The sequence below is a fragment of the Eurosta solidaginis genome, chromosome 2 (assembly GCF_040869045.1).
Source record: "Eurosta solidaginis isolate ZX-2024a chromosome 2, ASM4086904v1, whole genome shotgun sequence".
NCBI lineage: Eukaryota > Metazoa > Arthropoda > Insecta > Diptera > Tephritidae > Eurosta > Eurosta solidaginis.
The window spans coordinates 22,635,608-22,660,100 of NC_090320.1; the positions used below are offsets into that span (position 1 = coordinate 22,635,608).

Here is a 24,493-nt window from a genome sequence, read left to right on the forward strand (position 1 = left end):
CATCAATACAAAATCAAATCACTTTAATTAATATCACATCATATCCTCATATCAAACCTATAGCAAATTAATGGCGTCAGGGAATGATTGTGAATTATGAGATTTTAAAGCTATCTACAATTTACATGGGAAAATTCCAAGAAATATCCGTTGAATGCGTTTTAGTTGAATAAAATTGCCAGAATTAAGATTCATACACAGCTCAGTACTTCAGTCCTAACTACCAGCTGATTTGAATGAACATTTTAATGAAATATTTAACATGAACCTCTCGTAAATGAATAGCTTTAAAAGTTCAAAATCTCATTAATTTTCCATTATGCTAAGCTAACTTGTGAAATGAAAAGACTTTCACTCACACAACTCACACCACCACAGCTGTACAAGTGAAAATGCTAGCTTAGCAAAAACGGCTACCTTTTAAATTTATAATTATACTAAGCCACTTACACATGCATAGAGTGAAATAAATATTTGAGTTATATATATATTTACACACATACATCATTCACATATTAACCTGCATGTTTAAAGCTGAAACGGAAATTGAAGCATGCTATACGAAGGTCAATTAACTATTCATGTGAAATGCACACAAATGCAAAAAGTGCCTATACATAAATGCACATGTATGTGTGATGACAAAATAAAATCGTTAACTCCCATTCCTCTTTGCAACTCCCACTCAACATTTCGAAACGCATACCCTTTTTCTTTTTTAGACATCAAACATTTTCATTTTCATAAATTTAAGTGTAAAGTCTTTAGGATTTTTACTGCATCAACACGCAAAACTTTCATTTCAGTTCACTGTGTCAACTTTTGTGTGGCAAAAAATGTGAAAACCAAAGGAAAACACGTAAAAAAGTGTGTATTAAGTGCAGTATGTACTTATGTACGTAAATATGTTTGTATTAAGTTTAGTGTTTGAACAAAGTTAAAATTATGAAAGCGCAATTTAAACCGGAGAGAAAACACAAATACGCAAATATACAGAAACACGCACACATATGTACATACACGCACCACTTCACTTGCATACAAACTCAGCTCAAGCACAAGAGTAGAATAGCGGCAGTTATGCAAACACACACACGCACGCATGTATAGAACAGTAAATGAGACCCATTCAAGTACCATCCATCTGTCTAGAAATGAATGATGAAAGAAACACGCAGTAAAAACGAATAACAACAAAACATGAGTGAAATGTGCCAGTAGTATTCGCACAAAAATTGATGAAAGATAGACTGTATAGCGCATGCATGTGGGTGGATTCGCATGCGGAAAAATGTAGGAGTTTAGCAGTTCAGTTAATACGAGTAGTACGTGCTGCTTAAGTTTAGTGAATTTATTCGGTGCGTAGTTTTAGTTGTTGGCTGCGGTTTACAAAATAAGTGCAGGGCAACAGTAAACATTCTTTATGCAGCCATAAATCTTGGCCAAATGTGATTGTGTATGACAAGTATACTTGCATGCTTTTAGGCGTGGATTAAATAGCTGCATAACCAGTAGGAGTGAAATAACACAGAACTGAAATCCATAAAGAAACTAGAAGACCCGGCAGACGTTGTCCTGCCCTAAATTTGGCCTATCTGCATACATTTTAATAAGCTTTTTCCGTCTGACTCTGTCCTCCCCTCTTTTCACTTTTTCCTAATCCTTTTATTCACTCCTCCCTCCGTCTTTTTCGCTTCATCTATCTCCATCTTCGTCTCATTCTATCTCCTTCTCAATCTCCTTCATCTCTCTTTTCTCTTCTCTCAATTTCTTCTCATTCTTCGGCATCCCTTATTGCCTGTCCCAGAGAGTGGTATGTATTTTATTCCAGTCCCAGTCCCAGCCCCACTCCGAGTCCCAGTCCCAGTCCCAGTCCCACTCCAAGTCTCAGTCCCAGCCCTAGTCCTAATCCCAGTCCCAGTCCGTCTCTGGATAATATATTACTCTGTACTAAAGCACTCATCAACAGCTTTCATTTGATATCCATATTGTATAAACACTGTCTAGGCATTCACTGTCCCACGTTTTGGCCTATATCTCGAGACCCTAGTCACCCAGGGGTATGACAATTACCCTCTACACAACTAAAGACTCTCCTGAATAAAAAAAAATGTTATAGTACCTCTAAATCGCGGGCCTCCTCAGAAACCCCCCTCCCCCACCCTCTTATTCGCTATAATATTTTTTATTGATAAGCAGGTTGTTTAATTAAACACCAAACAATTACACGGAAGTATATCTGCACCGCCTGAAAATATGAGTGCCACTGCGTATACGTAACATTTTATTATTACGTATAAACAAATAAATATGCAATAAAATAATATTACGACTATAAACTGAGATATAACCTCTCCTATCTCTCAGGTTAGATCAAACTACACACGGGGTGCAAAACAAATTCAAAATCGGTTCAGTAGTTTAGGAGTCCATCGCGCCCGAAAATGTTGTGACACGTGTTTTTTATATATTAAGATATTGCATGCGCCAATGCTAACAGCTTGATAGCTAAGCTAATTGAAACCCTGTCTCTAACGGAAATTATAAATAAGTCAATAAAGTAATATTTGTATGCTGTATAGTGCTGTTTTTACGAAAATTAGTTGAAAGTAGATCCGCCCCACATACCAAACGTTATTGATTTTCATGGATATACATAGCTCTGGTTCGACTCTTAAAGCGATCCTAAAATATTTAGTATAAAAAGCAGTCTAGAAAATAGTTCTGAAGCGGTCTCGTAAAGCCGCAACATGATAACGACAATAATCCCGATATAATCCGGAGATCAGCCTGAACTAATCGATAAGTCAAAGCGGGATAGTGGGGCTAAGGCTATACGTGTGTCACGGCGTACCTGAGTATATATTTCAAATTTATGTGGGCGATCTAATCAGTTGTGTATACGAAGACCCACCGAAACCCGATTTTGTGGTAAGGTTTGATCAATCAGTAGACCGTACAACATTGTTCCTACTGTGCATACCAATCCCAACTATGTTATGAAGCAATTGTACCATGCACATAGCGCAAGTGCATAAGTGTGTCAGCAATGTTGTTGTGTTTTATTGTAGTAAACGTTTATGTGAAATACACACAAAAACTGAGTGCGTCCTGTTACCCAGGCAGTGGTTCAAACAAACGCAGTCAAAATTGTTTGCGTTGTTTCTAAATATAGTGTATTGATGCATATAAATATTAGTCTGTAAGGATCGAACAGAGCTCCAAAAGCAACCGCGAGAGTACTCCAAAAGTAGCGCGCGATTCAAATGAAAGTAGTTGGTACCAAGTACTTTTGAAGCTGGATTTGTAAATACCTAATTTAATTTTGGGTAGCGACAGCCATAATCTTGACCATAACCATGGCTGGGGCAGGTCTTGTGACAATAGCGGTGACCGTAACTGTAACAGTGGCCAAAAACAGCGACCGTAAAAGTAACCATAACAGTAATCGAACAGTAACCATAACAGTAACCGTAACTGCAACAGTAGCCATAACCATAACGGTAACCGTAGCTTTAACAGCATCCGTTACTGTAACAGTATCCGTAACTGTATTTCAATGTGTAACTGTAACAGTAATTCAACGGTAATAGTAACCGTAAGTGCAATGGTAAAAGTAGTCGTGACAGTAATTGTAGCGGTGATCATAAGAGAAACAGTAAAAAGGACAGAAACTGTAATAGTACACAACCGTAATAGTAATGTGAAGGTAACCATAACTGTAACCAGAACAGTTGCAGTAACCGTAAACATAACTGTAAACGTAACTGTCACCGTTACAATCGATATAGTAAGAGTGTCAGTCAGCATAACTGCTACGTTCACATCATAGCCGTAACGTTACAGTAACCGTTACCGCAAAACCAACCGTTAACCTTACAGTAACACCAAAAAAATCTCTATCGGAAACGTAACAGTCAGCTAAGACGTCCATGCAAGAGCCATATTCCTAACCGTAACTGCAGACATTCAACATTGCTGGCGCAAACTGTAATCTTGAACGCTACCATAAAAACATACGTAACCCTAGCCGTAGCCGTAAGACTACCAGTCACCGTCACGATAGCGCGCACGTAGTAGTTAAAGCCGTTAATGCAACGATATTCATAACCGTAATTTTAATCATCACTGCAACTGTAGGAACTGATCCTTTCTTTATTTTCGACTCCGGTTTCACCCTCGAACATTCCGTTTTCGGAAACACATCGTATTCGCTCAGGCACAAAATATGTTCTTGTACTCACCCGACTATCACGGAAACCTTTTTCAAAATTTGCGCCTACATCTTTACCTTCGTCTTCTCTTTGTCATTAGTACTATCATCATATTACTATCGTCGTCATCATCCTCATGACAATTACCATTTAAGCTACCCTCTTCCTCATAGTCTGTATTGTATTCTTTTAACTTTCCTAGTTTGTTTTCATATTAATTCTGCCTTCCCTATTACCATTTCCATATTCATTTCCTTCACCTTCTGCCTTCCTTAGGCCTTTTTTTTATTACTGCGTTGAATGGATTGGGTGCATGCCCACCTCCTGAGTCGCTATCTTGTTAACTAAGAGCGCTGATATGAACTCAGCTTCGTAGCGGCTCGTTACTCGCAACTACTTTCTATGCGACTTTGTCTCCATCCTCATTTTCGTCCACATCTTTGTCTCCGTCTTTTCGTTATCATTATTACTACTTTTGTGGACATCATCGTTACCTTCCCCATTTCTTCAAGGCGTACGCATATATAATTATACGATTTTTTAATACATATTGTATAGTGACTACGATCGGCAAAGGGCAAAGGGCCACTCTTGTAACTACTCCAATATGCCACAAAAATTGCAGTACACTTCAGCCTCTTTATATATGCCGCCTTTGTGGTACTTTTCAGCACATAAAACAAGTAAATTATGAGCTACTTAAAATTTTGTGCCCAACGACAACAACAAAAATGCATTCACAGTAGATCAAGAATACCTACCATGCGACACTAAGTGGTACGTTGGTTGCGGTGTCACAGCACACAAGACATATCTACACTTTACTGCTCGGTCGTCAACATCTCAAGAAGTGTTTGAATGTGTAAAAACCTAAAACGGCAGCAACAACAATTTCGACATTTATTAAAGGAAACTTTGATGGCGGGTAACAGGTGATAGTTGAATTTTTTTAAGACGAAAGCGAAGTAGCGCGTAATTTATGGTCAACTAATAATAAAAGGTTGTCGTATAAACAATTTTCGGCTAAATTAAATTTTGCAGTTTGCTGGCCACCTGTCGCCACTAGACATTTGTTCGGCAAAGGGGTTACTAAGGTGGTTGATTAAATTTTTGGAGGTCATAGCAGGGAATGAAAAGGTGATGGTTGAATTTTAAAATTTTTGAACTTTAAAATACGAGTATTTTTCTTTCGGCATAAGGGAGTGACTTAAAGCGGGCACCAGACTATGGGAGAGTATAGCAATATATTGGTTAAAAAAAAATGCATATATGTTTCAGTTGAAAGTATTTTGCGAAAGGTCATCAGCCAAAACAGTAGAGAGAATGCCTTCCCGCTGTGGGGTTCTCTCTATTCACCATTCAATGAATCCTAGTTCGAGCTAGCTTCGCGTTGTTCCTTCTAAGAGTAGGCGGTACACGACTGAACTATATTAGGCACGTGTTGATTTGCAGGATAGCTAAGGAAAAACAAAAGTGAAGTCAGAAAGGGATGGTAGAGAATTTGAGAGAGGGGACCAAAATTGGGATAAGATTAGCACGAGCGTTCATTACAAAATTTTTTCCAATAAAAAATTATGCTTTATTTTTCACATACTTGAAATCAGGACATTAAGAGAAAATGACACAAAAGTTTCTCATATCAAATTGAGTGTATCGAAACTTTCCGGTCTTTGACATTGCACCAGAGCAAACACATCTCTTACTTCAATGGCACACACACATACACATCGTAACCGCACCCATTGCAGTTATGCGACGATTCAACACAAAAAGTCAAAGATCAAAGCTAACAAACAACAAACACTTGAACGAGGAGTTACACCACACAACTACATTCACAGTCGCACCTCAAAATAAATGCTATCAACGCTCAACGTTTTGGTTACAAAAATAAGTTTTCCTGCCGTCAAGCAACGCCCGCGGTGCGCTTAGTTAACGGTTAGTTGCTTAACGGTTAGTGGGCAATGTTGCATCAACCAAACCATAATCATAATCATAATGATCATTTGTGCGAACGTGAAATTGGCAAACAAGAGCGAAACACACACTCATACACACACAGCAGGAGGGAGAAAGTGTGAGTGATATATCCGTATATGTTGATAGCATTTAAGTAGTCAATTTGTATGTAGTATTGTTATAGTTGCTTTTATTCAACCTGAATTTTTAAGTGCATCATGTTGTTGCTGTTGTTTTTGTAGGGGCATCTAGTTAAAAGCTTCCGTAAATGTTTTCCTGCTGCTGCCATTGCAGTTGTCTAATACTTCTTACATCGCTGTAGCGTTGGCGCTTGTGACACAGCAATGGACTGTAATGACAACGACGACAATGCTGGCTGCAATAACTGCAAGAACAACAACACCAAAATTTACAGCAACAACAACAACAACAACAACAATAATGATCAATTACAAAACGACAACAATTTCATAGTCACTTGCGCGTTAGCCACTCATCCGGTGGTACGTGACCGACATCCGGCCAACGACACATTTCGCAAAATGTACGCACGCATGTACATTGCAAGATAAAGGAGCCCATATACACATTCACTTTTGAACACATACATACACAATTTCCATACGCTCACACACAAGCATAAGCAAAAAGTCAATTTCACTTCCCAAATGTCAGCACAACTAAAAAGTCAACGCCGGATGTAATGTAAAGGAACACTGGTGAACGACATTTTGCAAGGACTTACCAAAATGGCTGCGGGCAGAGTATAAAGTCATGCAGGATATGCGATTACATTCATGTACATACATAATAGTTCCTCTACATGCTTGAGTAGTTAAATGTTTAGCAGGGTGCAACATAATTTGTTTAAATGTAAAAAAATTGCGATATAATTTTTGGGTGCCTCATAAGCTCGCCTCCAGCAGATCTTCTTTTAGACGATCATAACTTTTAAGTGATAGGAATGGAAGAGGAGAGACTTAATGATTACTTTCAGGCGACGGAGTCGAGATAATGAAATATTGAGATGAAAAGGTGACAGCGGAAATAGGAAAAGTCAAGGAGAGTAAGAACAAGCAAGGAAGGCTAAGTTCGGGTGTAACCGAACATTACATACTCAGTTGAGAGCTTTGGAGACAAAATAAGGAGAAATCACCATTTAGGAAAATGAACTTAGGGTGACCCTGGAATATGTTTGTATGACATGGGTATCAAATTAAAGGTATTAAAGATTATTTTAAGAGGGAGTAGGTAATAGTTCTATGGGCGGACGCCATTTAGGGATATCGCCATAAAAGTGGGCCAGGGGTGACTCTAGAATGTGTTTGTACGATATGGGTATCAAATGAAAGGTGCTAATGAGTATTTTAAAAGGGATTGGGCTTTAGTTCTATAGGTGGACGCCTTTTCGAGATATCGCCATAAAGGTGGACCAGGGGTGACTCTAGAATGTGTTTGTACTATATGGGTATCAAATGAAAGTTTCTAAGGAGTATTTTAAAAGGGATTGGGCCTTAGTTCTATAGGTGGACGCCTTTTCGAGATATTGCCATAAAGCTGGACCAGGGGTGACTCTAGAATGTGTTTGTACGATATGGGTACCAAATGAAAGGTGTTAATGAGTATTTTAAAAGGGATTGGGCCTTAGTTCTATAGGTGGACGCCTTTTCGAGATATTGCCATAAAGGTGGACCAGGGGTGACTCTAGAATGTGTTTGTACTATATGGATATCAAATGAAAGGTGTTAAGGAGTATTTTAAAAGGGATTGGGCCTTAGTTCTATAGGTGGACGCCTTTTCGAGATATTGCCATAAAGCTGGACCAGGGGTGACTCTAGAATGTGTTTGTACGATATGGGTACCAAATGAAAGGTGTTAATGATTATTTAAAACGTAGAGGGCCTTAGTTCTATAGGTGGACGCCTTTTCGAGATACTGCCATAAAGGTGGACCAGGGGTGACTCTAGAATGTGTTTGTACTATATGGCTATCAAATGAAAGGTGTTAATGATTATTTAAAACGTAGTGGGCCTTAGTTCTCTAGGTGAACGCCTATTCGAGATATCGTCATAAAGGTGGACCAGGGGTGACTCTAGAATGTGTTTGTACGATATGGGTATCAAATGAAAGGTGTTAATGAGTATTTTAAAAGGGATTGGGCCTTAGTTCTATAGGTGGACGCCTTTTCGAGATATTGCCATAAAGGTGGACCAGGGGTGACTCTAGAATGTGTTTGTACTATATGGGTATCAAATGAAAGGTGTTAATGATTATTTAAAACGTAGAGGGCCTTAGTTCTATAGGTGGACGCCTTTTCGAGATACTGCCATAAAGGTGGACCAGGGGTGACTCTAGAATGTGTTTGTACTATATGGCTATCAAATGAAAGGTGATAATGAGTATTTTAAAAGGGATTGGGCCTTAGTTTTATAGGAGGACGCCTTTTCGAGATATTGCCATAAAGGTGTACCAGGGGTGACTCCAGAATGTGTTTGTACTATATGGGTATCAAATGAAAGGTGCTAATGAGTATTTTGAAAGGGAATGGGCTTTAGTTCTCTAGGTGGACGCCTTTTCGAGATATCGCCATAAAGGTGGACCAGGGGTGACTCTAGAATGTGTTTGTACTATATGGGTATCAAACGAAAGGTGTTAATAAGTGTTTTAAAAGGGAGTGGGCCTTAGTTCTATTGGTGGACGCCTTTTCGAGATATCACCATAAAGGTGGACAAGGGCTGACTGTAGAATGTGTTTGTACGTTATGGATATCAAATTAAAGGTACTAATGAGGGTTCTAAAAGGAAGCGGCCCTTAGTTGTATATGTGAAGGCGTTTTCGAGATATCGACCAAAATGTGGACCAGGGTGACCCAGAACATCATCTGTTGGGTACCGCTAATTTATTTATATATGTAATACCACGAACAGTATTCCTGCCAAGATTCCAAGGGCTTTTGATTTCGCCCTGCATAACTTTTTCATTATCTTCTACTTAATATGGTAGGTGTCACACCCATTTTACAAAGTTTTTTCTGAAGATATATTTTGCGTCAATAAACCAATCCAATTACCATGTTTCATCCCTTTTTTCATATTTGATATAGAATTATGGCAGTTTGTTTTCATTTTTCGAAATTTTCGATATCGAAAAATTGGGCGTGGTTGTAGTCCGATTTCGGCCATTTTTTATATCAAGATAAAGTGAGTTCAGATAAGTACGTGAACTAAGTTTAGTAAAGATATATCGATTTTTGCTCAAGTTATCGTGTTAACGGCCGAGCGGAAGGACAGACGGTCGACTGTGTATAAAAACTGGGCGCGTCTTCAACCGATTTCGCCCATTTTCACACAAAACAGTTACCGTCATAGAATCTATGCCCCTACCAAATTTCACAAGGATTGGTAAATTTTTGTTCGACTTATGGCATTAAAAGTATTCTAGACGAATTAAATGAAAAAGGGCGGAGCCACGCCCATTTTGAAAATTTCTTTTATTTTTGTATTTTGTTGCAGCATATCATTACTGCGGCCACCGTGGTGTGATGGTAGCGTGCTCCGCCTATCACACCGTATGCCCTGGGTTCAACTCCCGGGCAAACAACATCAAAATTTTAGAAATAAGGTTTTTCAATTAGAAGAAAATTTTTCTAAGCGGGGTCGCCCCTCGGCAGTGTTTGGTAAGCGCTCCGGGTGTATTTCTGCCATGAAAAGCTCTCAGTGAAAACTCATCTGCCTTGCAGATGCCGTTCGGAGTCGGCATAAAACATGTAGGTCCCGTCCGACCAATTTGTAGGCAAAATCAAGAGGAGCAAGACGCAAATTGGAAGAGAAGCTCGGCCTTAGATCTCTTCGGAGGTTATCGCGCCTTACATTTATTTATTTTTTATATCATTACTGGAGTTGAATTTGGCATAATTTACTTATATACTGTAAAGATATCAAATTTTGTGTTAAAATTTGTTTAAAAAAAAATTTTTTTTTTAAAGTGGACGTGTTCGCCCTCCGATTTTGCTAATTTTTATGTTGCACACAAATAGTAATATGAGTAACGTTTCTGCCAAATTTCGTCATGATATCTTCAACGACTGCCAAATTACAGCTTGCAAAACCTTTAAATTACCTTATTTTAAAAGTGGGCGGTGCCACGCCTATTGTCCAAAATTTTACTAATTTTCCATTCTGCGTCATAAGGTCAACCCACCTACCAAGTTTCATCGCTTTATCCGTCTTTGGTAATGAATTATAGCTGTTTTTCTGTTTTTCGAAATTTTCGATATCGAAAAAGTGTGCGTGGTTGCAGTCCGATTTCGTTCATTTTAAGTAGCGATCTGAGATGAGCGCCCAGGAACACACATACCAAATTGCATCAAGATACCTCAAAATTTACTCAAGTTATCGTGTTTATGGACGGACATGGCTAAATGAATTTCCTTTTTCGCCCAGATCATTTTGATATATAGAAGTCTATATCTATCTCGATTAGTTTATGCCGTTACGGATTGCCGTTATGCGAACAAAGTTAATATACTCTGTAAGCTCTGCTCATAAAACGAGGTTGTGATAATAACGGGAGGAATATAACGAAATAAGATAAGAAGAGGAAAACAGAAAAATTCAGATATACGGAGGGAAAAAATTAGACTATAAGGGAATAAAAGAAGTGAGTCAAAAAATAGTAGAAAGGTAGAGAAAGAGACGGAGAGAGGATGTTAAGGTCGATATGTAGACACAAAAGGGAAGTGGTAGAGAAAGGGGTGGATGAGAACAGCTTTTTTAACGTAATTTTTACATATCTAACTTTTTGTCTTTGCTTTGTCGTCCTGTACCTCCTGGTCGAATTTCTCGCCCATCCGGTATGTGTTTTTCGTCTATTACTACGCTTATTTCTCCTGCCATCTTTTCCTCCTTCTCTGTATCTTCATCCTTTTACCTGTTTATCTCTTGTTTTGATTACAGCTCTTTATATTTCTCCATTTTTTGTGATAACTTTACTTTCCTATCTCTCTTTACTTTTGTCTCTATACTTTATTTTGACGTCTTTGTGTGGAAGTAATCTTACTATTTTATTAGTCGAAAACACAAATAGAGAGCCCAAGGTGGCGACTTTAAGAGGCGCATATAGAAAACGAAATGCAATGACACGAGGCCAATAGAAAGATCGGTGGTGTTGGAATGACAAAGGGTTAGAAGGATATACAAATGAAGTAAAAGAGGTGGAGCAACAAAAAAAAAAGAATACAGTTTGAGGAAACGAGACTGAAAGCAGCAAAGTCAAAGGCAGAAAGCCAAGTAGTAGAGAGGCAGAGGTAAAAAATTGTGAAGAAAAGTGGAAGACAGAGAAAGCAGAAGTTAGAGCAGGGACAAGGAAAATTAAGAAGGAAAGAAATGAGACGGAGGGATATGAAACAATGAGATAGGAAGCCGACGATGGAAAGACATTGGATAAGAAAGGTGTACAAATTAAGTGAAACAGGCTGGCTAACAGAAGGCAACAGCGATAGAAATAGCAGTATCGAAGCGGGGAGACAAAAAGACAAAAACAAAAAAGAAGAAGAAATAGAAAACAGGGTAAAAAGGATATAAACTCAGAGTGATGTATTGGCGAGGATAAAAAACTTGTGGATAAATATGTATGGTACGTGGTTAGATGAAAAGACGGATGTTGTTAGGGATACACAGAAATGTGAAAGATGAGGATAAAGACAGCCAAATGGTAAAAGAAAAAAGGGAAAGGGAAGCAGAAGTGATATTACGAAACAGAAAAATATATGACAATACAAAATCACATATCTCTAAAATCAGACTTAAGATCCGTTTTTGATAATATTCCTCGTAGATTCTACAACGATACTTAAACAACGAATTGCGAAATGATTTTTCTTTTGGTGAACCATGTATCCGTGCTGTTTGTGTGTCTGCTTTCTAAACACATTTTTAAACCGGGTATGAATAAGTTATAGGTCCGTTGATAGCTCAAAGCTGCAAATCAAGCCACATTCAAGTAGTAAGCACAATAATGTAGGACACTTCGGTTTTTTAATTGTCACATAAAAACCATGTTCGCTTAACACATATTTCTAGAGTTAATATGCCCGAAGTTCGGCGCACGCGTAAAAATACGAGAAAAGTATACTGTACTATTATGCATAGTCATATAAATCAACGATCAACTGACTGACATGAGGCCATAAACGAATATTTGGAAGACTTCAATTTAAAACCGTTCAAAGGTACCCAAAGCTTTCAAAAAGTAGCCTTTCGAAACAAGCAATATATCACTGAAGCTATAACTAAATCTGTTACAAAAAGATAGACATATTAGGAACACTCATTGTATTAGGAACTCCTCATCATTTTCCCAGCAGTTGCCAAGCCCCTAAGAACGACACTTTGGTGTTAAACCTTTCCTTTGCGTTTTCCTTACTTTCATTACTTGCTTCATTACCTTCTCTCTTCTTAATTTAGCTTACTCGTTCAAATTATTTGTTTTCCTGTTTTGGTATATGTACACTCACTGAGTCTTTCTCTTTAGTTAAGTTGCAGTCATATTATTTATACTTTTCATTCCCCTGCTGTTATTTCCTTGCTTTTCTTTCAACTGCATTAACGCCTTCTCCATTAAGTTCTTCCCTATTTTCTCATTAAGGTTCGCCGTCGCTTCTTCGTTCCAACTTTCTTCTTCTATCTATAAATTAAAATCGTCTTCTTACTCATCTCAGCCTGAAGATCCGGACTAGGTTTTGAGTTCCCCATTAAATTTGGTTGCACCTTCGAATCCTCATTCGTGTTAGTGTTTAACTATGCTTTCAACTGAACTTTAATATTCACCTTTAGAGCACCTCAGATTTAAAGTTTGTCTTATCCTCCTCCTACTTCGCCTCTTTCGTCGCATGCTCCTCTTACTTTTCCTCTATTTATTCTGGTTCTGATTTGAATTATATACACTTACTGGGTCTAAAGATCTCAAAGATTTCAACTACCTTTAAGATTTGATTATAAAATATCGCGAATTTTTTAAACCATCCTAATATACATAATTTAAATCCCCTGCAGATATTAAAAAAAAAACGCAACAACATTTTCTTGTTTCGTCACACACTCAAGGTATGTGCACGAGTAGACATCGTATAAACACGTATACTAGTACTTGTTTGTATGTAGTAGTAAATGACGATATTCAAGGCAGTAAAGGTACTTACATTGTGCTCGTTCTAACCAAAATTGGCTGACCGAAAAACGCCGGAACGTTTTCATCCATTAGCGAATGTGTTTTGATGAAATTCAACGTTGGTTCCGGTAATGTACGTGAATCATTGTGGCATGAGCCGGGACGCGGTTCGGGTACCTGTAATTACAAAAGAGAAGAAAAAACGTGGTTAGATGTAGCTTTAAGTGTTGTTTGGTTAAGATGAAGTTGTTTTTGTGTGTTAACAATTTTTGGAACATTGTTGAGAACTGATTTTAGTTGGTTTTTGTTTTTTGTTTGTTATATCTGGTTTTGAATTTTTTACTAGAAAACATTAGCGAAATTAAATGAAAAATAATGCAAATATGATAGAACAATTTTCCTGGGGAGTAAGCATTAGTTTGCCACAGCTAAAGTTTATATTACTTGCTTAGGGTAGGAATTACTGTCACTAAATGCAGCAGTCTATAATCAACTATCTGATTACCCTCTATACGCTTATGAAAACAATTTGAATAAAAAACATGAAAGATATGGCAAAAGCTGAGTTTTAAGCTCTGAGGTTTTACTAAATATGGACTGAGGCGTGCAGAACTATTCTCATTGGAAGAAGAGAGGAAATTTATCTTGGAGCAGACTGCGTGTTTGAAATAAGTAAGTTAAGTATTACTTTTGCTAGTCTAAGAAGCGCATTGACCTCAGGTATACGACAGAAATATGTCTTCCAGTAAAAGTTTTAGCATTGTCTATTCTGCAGCTAAGAGAGTAATCATTTCAAAACAACCGGTCAATCCATTAATTGTAGGCCGGTACCACATAACCTATGGTTTGGTGAATGATAAACCAATGCACGAATTCCCGGCGGATCGATGGATGGCTAACCGGTGGATCGATGAATGTTGTACTGGTATAAAACATTCGGCGAAACGGTGAATGATGTTGAGCGATTCAAACAACTAGCGAATTAGTAAATGGCGAATCAATGTCCAAATAGCCAGCTTATCAGTGGACTGCAGTCAATGTTCGAACAACCGAATGTTGAGTATTTGTGCAAAAAGTGATCTGCTCACGCAATATTTTGAGCCACAGGCCTAGATCATCAGATTTTGTCTTCCACACCCTTGTGAAAAAAGTATTTAACTATAAGCCACTATAAAGTGCTTAAAAAGCTGAAGCACTCGCGGTAGGTGATTATCTTACGAATGAAATAAATACAAGTGTTCACACTTGAAGTGCGATTTTATCTTTTATTATCTTACGAATAATGTTGTTGCTGTGGCAGTGCTTCGCCCCATCCATTAGTTGTGATCACCCACAAATTGTCATCAATATAATCCAACGGGAGTCCGAGGAAACCTGCTGTCTTAACAGGGTTGTACCAAAGAGATAGGGGTGTTAAAGGTGCTGGTTCTACATTGCAATTGGAGAGATGATCGGTTTCATGTGGGGAAAATCAGGACATACATTAAGTATGTAGTGGTTGTTTCTGGCTAACTGAGAGTTTAACATATTTTATTATCCAGATCGAAGTTGATCTACAGTGACTGGCGTCTTCCTGGGGAGGTTGCTTTTCTGCGAGTTCACGGTGCTTATACTTCTGAACGGGCTTCACAGGGCAACTTTTGGCATAGAAACGCGATTTTTTGTGGATATCACAGTGGGCTTTTTCGTGCCAACAACGCTACTGTTCGCTGCCATAATTTCGAATTAGTAAAAGATACAGTTTATTCGGGAACCAGCATTTACACAAACAACAACATCAGCTCTGAAATCCAGCGAAGAATCACCATTGCCAAGAAATGCTACTTTAAACTGGGTATGCAATTGAAAAGTAAATTCCTCTTTCGGCGAACGCAATTCAAGCTTTACAAGTCACTTATCGTACCCGTCCTGTTATATGGTGCAGAAACATGGACCATGACAACATCAGATGAAGTGGCTTTGGGAGTGTTCGAGAGAAGGTTCTTGGAAATATTTACGGACCTCTACGCGTTGGCGACAGCGAGTACCGAAGAAGATTTAATTATCAGCTGTACGAGCTTTACGCAGACATCAACATAAACCAACGAGTTAAAACTCAGCGGCTATGCTGGCTATACCATGTCATGCGAATGAAATATGACGCCCGGCTAATAAAGTATTCTTAACGGAACCCGCCAAAGGAAGCAGAGAAAGATGCCGAGTGGGACCAGGTGGAAAACGGTTTACCGGTGTGATCAATTGGCGCAAGTTATCCGAGCGAAGAAGTGACTGACACGCCTTATTGGGCGTCCATAACCGTTTAAAAGGTTAAACGCCAATTAAGTAAGTAAATGAGGGTGACATTATCACATCCTAAACTCTTATATATGTGGGAATATAGAACAATCTACTTCAATAGTATTACACTGTACAGACTTTGATGTAATCGAGTGAGCGGATACTGAAATTTTCATGAACAGAAAAGATATAAATAGAGCAACAAGAAATCATTGAAGGGAGTTTTTCAATGTTTAAAATTTCCAAATTCATTCCAAACTCTGTCACATTTTTTCAATTTTTTAATAAAAAACCAATAATTGTAATAAACATTTATTCAAGTGACGATATATAGGACTATTTTTTTTCTGGGGATTATTTTGGCCGAATTAAAGTTCTTCTCAACACGTTCTTTTTTGAACTACGAAAAATCAATGTCATGGTTGAACCATTCTAAAATATAGGTTTTGCTATGGTTGTCATGTGCTCCGCCAAATATTCTTATATCGTCATTCGCAGTCTTCAATAATTCATGAAAATGACTGGTTGACTGATTGGAGGATCATATAAAGATAGTCAAAATAATCTGCGAGATTCGCTTAAGATAGAATTTTTCCGCTCCTCCCTGCCATAGATGTAATATTTTCCAAAAAATGATTCCGGTGCCGCAACTTTTTCTCACAGGGTTGCGGGTAATTATGTTTATATTTTTGTGCGTATATATATACCCATTAATTGGCCACTTAAAACCCCCAAAAGTACTACGACATAACTACTTACTTATATACAGACACGATTAAGCACATGTTTATGTAGTCGCATTAAAAGTCAATCACGATAAAATGAAATTTAATTTGTGCGCATTTCACTCAAATAAATATACTACAATCAGTGGTATATAAGTATGTCTATGCATGTAAGTGTACATAAATTGACAGATAGGTTTGAGTGGGAGTGGCAATTGTGGTTTGTGGCAAAGCAATAAAAAATTGCTTAATAGTGACATTGTATGGGGCCAATTTAATTGAATGTATATAGAAATAAAGTAAACATGTAAATACACAAATACATATACGCTGATATGCACTTTCATATATGCAGACAAAGAAAATATGTGTCAAAGTATTAAGTCGCACACTTACACAGACACATATGCACACATCATTTATTTTTACGCGGATTTGTTATATCGAAATATGTGGCATTTTAATTGCATAAATAGTGAAAATTATATCATGTATGTGTGTATGTGTGTTTGTAAGTGTATGAATGTGTGTGTATTTGTTGCATACCTTGCCATTATTGACTGGCAACCAATTTGAATTAATGCTGCTCTGCTCCTTAAAGTTGCCTTCAAATGTGTCAGCGATTTTCTGCAATGAAAGAATGAAAATGGAATTATAGCTTTAAATGTATGCGTGTGTGTGTGTGAAATTAAATTAAACACGAATTCGCTGTAGAAGAAAAATCAATAAAAAAAATTGTTAACGAAAAATAAATGCAAACGCCAAAATCAACATTTTCCCCCGCAGGAAATGTAAATCAAAGCATTTGTACAAGCACTTGACTGTGCGCTGAGGTTTGCAAACGAGAAGTGGGAGGAAGTACAGTGGATGAATAAAAAAATTGGAATGCTTGAAAAAAATTTAAGCCAAAGATGCGGGGTACCAATAAACGGAAAAAACTACTATGAGTAGCTTTTTAATAAGAGAAGAAGAATCGATTTTTTCAAAAATTCGAAAAAGTTCAAACTTTCGAATTTAAAAAATAAAATAAAAATAAATATATTAAATAGTTAAAAAGCATTTTTCAGACGATCTCTAGATCTAGTTTAAAGCTACCGAGCACATTTAAAAAGTGTTTGCTTAGTTTCAAACTTGTTCCTTTTTTGGAAGGTTAGGTTAGGTTGAACTGGCCGGTCCATGAGGACCTCACATAGACTGATTGAGTCCGTAGTGTTACCAGAAGTTTGTTTTAACGACCAAAATGAAAAACCCTATCAAAAACCATGACCGATGTTATAAAATAACTCCGTCCTCTTGGCAAATACTAGAAGCTTCCTAGGACTTAAGCCACTTGCTGCTTCTAGATCTGACAGCTGTATCACTCCTAATAGCTGGATTATTAGCCTGGCAAGTGCAGGGCGCGAGCACAGAACATGCTCGATCGTTTCCTCCTCCAACCCGCACTTCCTACATCTGCTATCACTGACCAAGCCTAATTTAAAGGCATGTGACGCCAGAAGGCAGTGTCCAGTCAGAATACCCGTCATGAGTCTACAGTCCTCTCTTTTTAATGATAGAAGCAACTGTGTTAGTCTAAGGTTGTAAGACCTACACATAATCTTCGACACTTTACAGCCCCGCATTTGAACCCACGCCTTTCCCGCTTGGTCGATCATGTGCACCTCTCGCCATCGCTTAATATCGCCCAGTCTAATTGGGACGTCTACGGAGCAAGCTTCAAGGGAAGCGCCCTTTTTAGCTAGTTCGTCCGCTTTTTCATTCCCATCTATTCCCATATGCCCTGGGACCCAATATAGATGTATGTTTCTCCCTGTCCCGATTCTCTCCAGAGACTGCTTACACTCTAACACGCATTTAGATGCTGTGCTATGCGAGATTATTGCCTTAATTGCTGCTTGACTGTCAATATAAAAGTTAACACGGTTGCAGCCGTCGGGGTTGTTTTCAGGGCTCCCGTAATGCTAAGCATCGAAAGTCTACATACCCCCTCTAATTTTTTGAGCTATGTTGTTTTTGTTTTTTTGGAAAATTTTGAACTTTTGAAATTTTTTGCTTATTTTTATTAAAGTAAATTTAAAATTTTTTAAAATATTTGGACTTTTTTTGGAAAAAATCTGAATATTCAGCGTAATTTTACAGCTTTTTTTTCTCCTTATCAGGATATCTAGCCATGTCAAAGAAATACTCAGAAAATTTTTTATAATTTTCTCTTAGTTTTTAAATATTTTATCTGTTTGGAAAAATGTTAACACTTTGGGTAACTTTTACCCTAGAACCATTAAAAACTACTCATACAAAATACATTCGTATTTCTCTTAATTCTAAAATTTTTCGTCTCTTTGAAAAAACCTGAAATATTTTTCGTAATTGCTTGTTAATTTTCAGATTTTTAGAACCTATTCAAAAACTACACCGACAAGTTTTTTAAATTTTTTACTTTTTGTAAATTGTGAATATTTGACGTAATTTTGCAAAAAATTTTGTTGATTATAAGGATTTTTAGAACTATCAAATAATATTCTGACTACTATTAAATATATTTTCCCTAATTTTAAAATGTATCGTCTCGTTCAAAATATTTGAGTTTTTGAAATTTTTCCAAATATTTTCTAATTTCCTGCTTTTTTGATACTATTGAAAAGATACTCTGATTAGATTTTAAAATTTTAATATTTGCCGTAATTTTGAATATTTCTAACACTTTTTTTTTAATTAAAATTTTTTTTATGTTTCAAAAAATTTTAATTTTTAAAATTTCTCGCAATTTTTTGCTTACTCACAGGTTTCTAAAACTACAAAAAAGTGAGCCTGAAAAGTTTGGAAAAAATCGATTTTTTCCTTTATCTCAGAATCTCTAGAACAATTGAAAAGCTATTTCGCACAGCTTTTTTACTTTTTTATTTTCTGTCCGCTGCTTCGCTGTTCTCATATACAGCTACTGATAAGCTCGTAGAAGAATGCATTACAGTCAGCCCGATGATCCGGAGGTCAAAGCAAGGTTATGTTTGAATTGGTTCCAAGGTATGAAGAGCACGACGACTTTTTCAAAGTTCCTTGTAATCTATATCACGTTTATAGACTCTTCATGGTTTCCTTAAAAATATACACTTTAATAATTAAGCTATCACCTCAATAACCTCCAAACCCATTTTACATATTCTCTCACACTTTTTGAATATTTTTGACTACGAAAAAAACTTACCTGCAATGAAAATGCACAAACTGCCGAGCCGGGAATTGAATTTGTTGGCGTATTAAAAATGCCATAAATCAATTTAGCGCTCGTAGGGCCATAGTGTCCTTCTACGAGATTGCTAGCCGATTCTGGGTTGGGCAAAAAAGTAGGTCGATCCGTGCGTTGGTGGGTTGGTTGGTTGGTTCATTTTCATCAAACAGTAGACGTTGGTGTGGCGAAGACACATCATTCAAAAGACATGCAAAAATATGCAGACGAAAAAAGTTGACGTATATACAAAAGTAGATGGAGAGAAGGAGAGAGAGAAAAAGCAATAAATATAATGAATTGCATGAATGTTTAAAAAGTTGTTATGTTTAATATACATAGATTCGAAATGAGTTTTAGCTGGCGTGAGATTGTGAAATGCTGTCACGCTATAAGAACAAAGCAATAAGCAAATAAGAAATTGTAATAAAATAAAAATATAAATCTAAATATTAATTTGAGATGTCACAGCAAATAAAGTTGACATTTGGCAATTCACGTTCTTACAGCGGGTATAAAGTGGTGCAAAAAGATCACAGCAAATCGCAGTAAAAGTTTCTAAAAAAATTGTAGTGACTGACTCTTTGACAGTACATGCATTTCGTTCATTATACGACTTAACAATATTTATCATCACATATCAAAGCAAAGCTTTTATCACTGGGGCAATGAACCTTCGAATTTTGCTGCTAGTAAGTAGCCGGATATGGCGCAGTCGAAGTTTGCTGCGCTATCTACTCCTCTCTAGTTAGCTATTATATCACTGCTGTTCCTATCATTCATCAAGTCTTACTTTCAATCGCAGACCCAATCACAGCTTTTATCACGGGAACAAAGAACCTGCGATTTTTGCTGTTATCTACTCCTACTTTGTTGGCTATGCTACCACAACTGATATTCACTTCCATCATAAATCACGTATTAATTTCAATCACAGACCTAATCACGGTTTTTATCACAGGAACAATGTACTTTTTATTTTTGCTTGAAAGTGGAGCTTGCGGAGTTAATGCGTAATCCTCTTCTACTTAGCTGGCTATGCTATGACTGCTGTTACTCAATCCTATTATTAATAACGCATTTCTTCCAATCGCAGACCCAATCACATTTATTATCACGGGAACAATGAAGCTGCGATTTTTGCTGCTATCAACTTTTACTTAGTTGGCTATCCTATCACTGCTGCTACTCAGTCCGATCATAAGTCACTTATTCATTGATTTGTATTTTCGCATTTAAGTTTATTTTTCACTGCGATTTTGAGTAAGCGTGATTATGAACTACAATTTAAATTAAATTTCCGTTTTATCATTATCACTATACAGTCACAGTCACATGTAAAAATCGCTGCAAATGAGGAGTCGCGTTCACAATTCAAGTTTTGCGTAAAAACTCGTGGAAGAAAATATAAAACGATATTATCTCCTTTGCTGTTTTCAACTGGTTTAGGGTTATACGAAGAATAACCGATCTGCTATAATTCTTTCGGGTTGCCATCCATCCCAAGGCGAAATTTTTAGAAAGTGTTTTGTTTTTCTTCCACCACAGAGAAATATTAGTGCTGAATAATGCACTCTTTTTTGGGCAAAAAGACCGAAAAACTGAACTATCTGATATGTCAAACTGTTCTGCGGTATTGGGTTGTATTTCGGAACCTGTGCATGTTAAAAGAATTAAGCCCGCTTCAATCATAACTTGCTCTTTCTCTAAGTATAGAGACATTGGAAAAAGCTTGCGATCTCTTTGAAATGATATCGTTAGCTTAATGTGAAAATGTGCTAAGTCACTTTTTACGAATTTTACGGTAGACGAAAAAAACTGAATAATTTTTGAAATATCATTTTTTTTTATAATTTTTGATTTTTGATGGCCTTGTTTATTTAAAAAATGTAACCTTTTTTTTCAAAACTGTGAATGAGGATACCTTAGTTACAATACTTTTGAGTGTAGAAGCTTTGAAAAAGATAAATAAAAATCATGTATGCTAACCCAGCAGCTATTTTATAACTTAGCACAATTTCCTTACTCAAAACAAATTTTTTCTCCTGACTCCTCACTTTTTACTCAATATGTTTCCCCATCACTCCTCCCCTTTAATGATTGAAATATAATACTAAAACTATATATTTCACAAAAAATACTATTTATTTGTCAAACTATTTCTAACTATTTGCGGCCACCGTGGTGTGATGGTAGCGTGCTCCGCCTACCACACCAAATGCCCAGGGTTCACACCCCGGGCAAAGGAACAACAAAATTTTAGAAATAAGGTTTTTCAATTAGAAGAAATTTTTTCTAAGTGGGCTCGGCCCTCGGCAGTGTTTGGCAAGCACTCCGAGTATATTTCTGCCATGAAAAGCTCTCAGTGAAAACTCATCTGCCTCGCAGATGCCGTTCGGAGTCGGCATAAAACAAGGGACCGCCAATTTGTAGGAAAAATTAAAAAAAAAGGAGCACGACGTAAATTGGCAGAGAAGCTCGGCCTAAAATCTCTTCGGAGGTTATCGCGCTTTACATTTATTCATTAATTTTATTTCTAACGGTTCTGATCTGGACTCTATTGCCGGATGGTGCGTAGACAATTACTTATTTCTAAATTCAAACAAATGTTGTGTTGTGTCTTATTCCATAAAGACAACTGCCACATACTTTATCTACAAACTAAATGCTAAATCTCTTAATCGTTGTCAATAGAGTAAAGACCTGGGTGTTATTTTTGACTCCAAGCTCTTTTTTTCTAGTCACATTGATTTCGTTGTTTCAAAATTTGTTGCAATGGTTGGATTCAGTAGACGTAACACCAGTGACTTTAAGGACCCTATGACTTTGAAGGCACTTTATATATCCTTGGTCAGAAGTGGTGTTGAATATTGCTCAATAATATAGAATCCTTTCTATGAATCTAACTCCTATAAAATTGAGAAAGTTCCAAAATTTTTTACAAAATTGCTTTACGTATGCTTCACTGGCCAGACGGCCTTCCATCATATACCAGCAGTCACAAATTGCTTGGTCTTCAAGCTTTGCATGACAGAAGAACTTTTATCTCACTCATGCTTGCCTATAATGTAATAAACTTTAGCACGAATTGCTCTGATTTATCTATTTTGTTCATTCCATATATTCCACTGCGTGATCTTCGGCATTATAGATTATTTATCGAAATAATTTATTATTTATTTAACTCATGAAACGAATTATGCTATGAATGAATCTATAACTAGGACTCTACATCTAGCAAATCGATTCATCGAAATAACACTATTAATTTTAATAAATATGTAAATTTAAGAGTGAATTGTTTTCTATTTTTAACTGGTCTGTAAGAAAGCATGTAGTTATCGACATGTAAGAATTGAAGTAGATTATGGTCAGAGCAAAGCATTTATCAAACACCAAAGGCATATCTCAATTGGGTGAATAAAATTTCAAGGGGTTGTGTTCGAAATCCTCTCAAGGGGTTGTCAGCGCAATGTATAGCTCCAACCCAATTGTTAACCTCACGTAACCGTGGCGAATCCTGTTTCATTGACAGCCGAGGCTCTGGCGACCACAAGTTCCCCATGGAGCTAGGGGGTGGGGAGGACGGGATTGGCTAGAAGGTTTAATGTGATTATATAAATCGTTCCCGAGATGGTCGAGCTAGTAGTAGTACCTTAATAGTGCTTTGTTACCGGAACGTACCAGATCTATATCCGGCAAAGGGCCATCAACATCGGTAACATTCCCCAAAGCCTTCGGGGAGTGTCTTTATCGTTAATATAACAACTTTTAGACTGAATGAATTAAATAAATAAATAAAATGCGCGCACAAGGAAAAGTGTAGTAATTCAGATTGATACTATTGACAGGTTGACTTAGCACATTTTTTTAACAACTGAAGACTTAGCATATTTACACATCATTGCCCACAGCACGTAAAAATGAAAAATTTAAATATTTTTTTTTTATGATCGACGTATTATGAATTCAGTTTTAAAACTGCGTTAAAATACAATTTTTGAAAAAAGAACGACTTAGCACATTTTCGCATTAAGCTAACGATATGTGTTACAGAAAAAGCCAAAAACAAAAGAAAATCTCTACATAATTATGAAGAAAGACAGCATAGAATACTTCGAAAGTTGAAGTGTCCACCAAACCCATACACATTTTGTTACTCTGTTGAATGGAAGACTCCAGCGAGCGCTTCAACAACAACAACAGCGCTTCAGTTCTAGGATATTAATCTGCAAATTGCCTATTATAACAGGAAAATCGTTGTGTTAACCTACAGTCAAACTTAACTTATGGCACCTTATTGATTAGTCTTCACTAGTCCTGGGGTATGAGGAAAAGTTTAATAGACTCACCGCCAGAATCTCTTCCTTAGCCGCTTAGGTACCTAAAGCGTATGGACGGTATCGGGTGTTCAGGTTGCGTATCAAAAAAAAAAAAAAAAACACGACTGCAATGTCCAATGGCGATGGTCCATTCTGTGTAACAACTATTCACTCTATGAGCTACAAACTCATGTAAGACGAGAGAAAAGTCAAGCAGAAGTTTATTTGCGGATACGATAATTCGACACTTAAAAAGTTAGGAAGGCTAAGTTCGGGTGGGTGTAACCGAACATTACATACTCAGCTGAGAGCTTAGGAGACAAATGTTGGAGTTGAATGTTAGCATAGTTTACTTATATACGGTAAAGATATTAATTTTTTTGTTAAAATTTGACTTTTAAATTATTTTTTTAAAAAAGTGGACGTGTTCGTCATCCAATTTTTATTAAGAACACATATAGTAATAGGAGTAACGTTCCTGCCAAATTTCATCATGATATCTTCAACGACTGCCAAATTACAGCTTGAAAAACTTCTAAATTACCTTCTTTTAAAAGTGGGCGGTGCCACGCCCATTGTCCAAAATTTTACTAATGTTCTATTCTG

General features: G+C 37.0%; 1 protein-coding gene across 1 annotated transcript in view; it reads right to left on the reverse strand.

Moving 5' to 3' along the window:
* Sema1a (semaphorin 1a) overlaps positions 1-24,493 on the reverse strand; it is a 678,660-nt gene that overhangs the window by 64,539 nt on the left and 589,628 nt on the right. Inside the window, 3 exon segments of the mRNA XM_067764629.1 lie at positions 13,372-13,517; positions 16,889-16,969; positions 19,545-19,666. Coding sequence (XP_067620730.1) covers positions 13,372-13,517; positions 16,889-16,969; positions 19,545-19,666 — 349 coding nt within the window.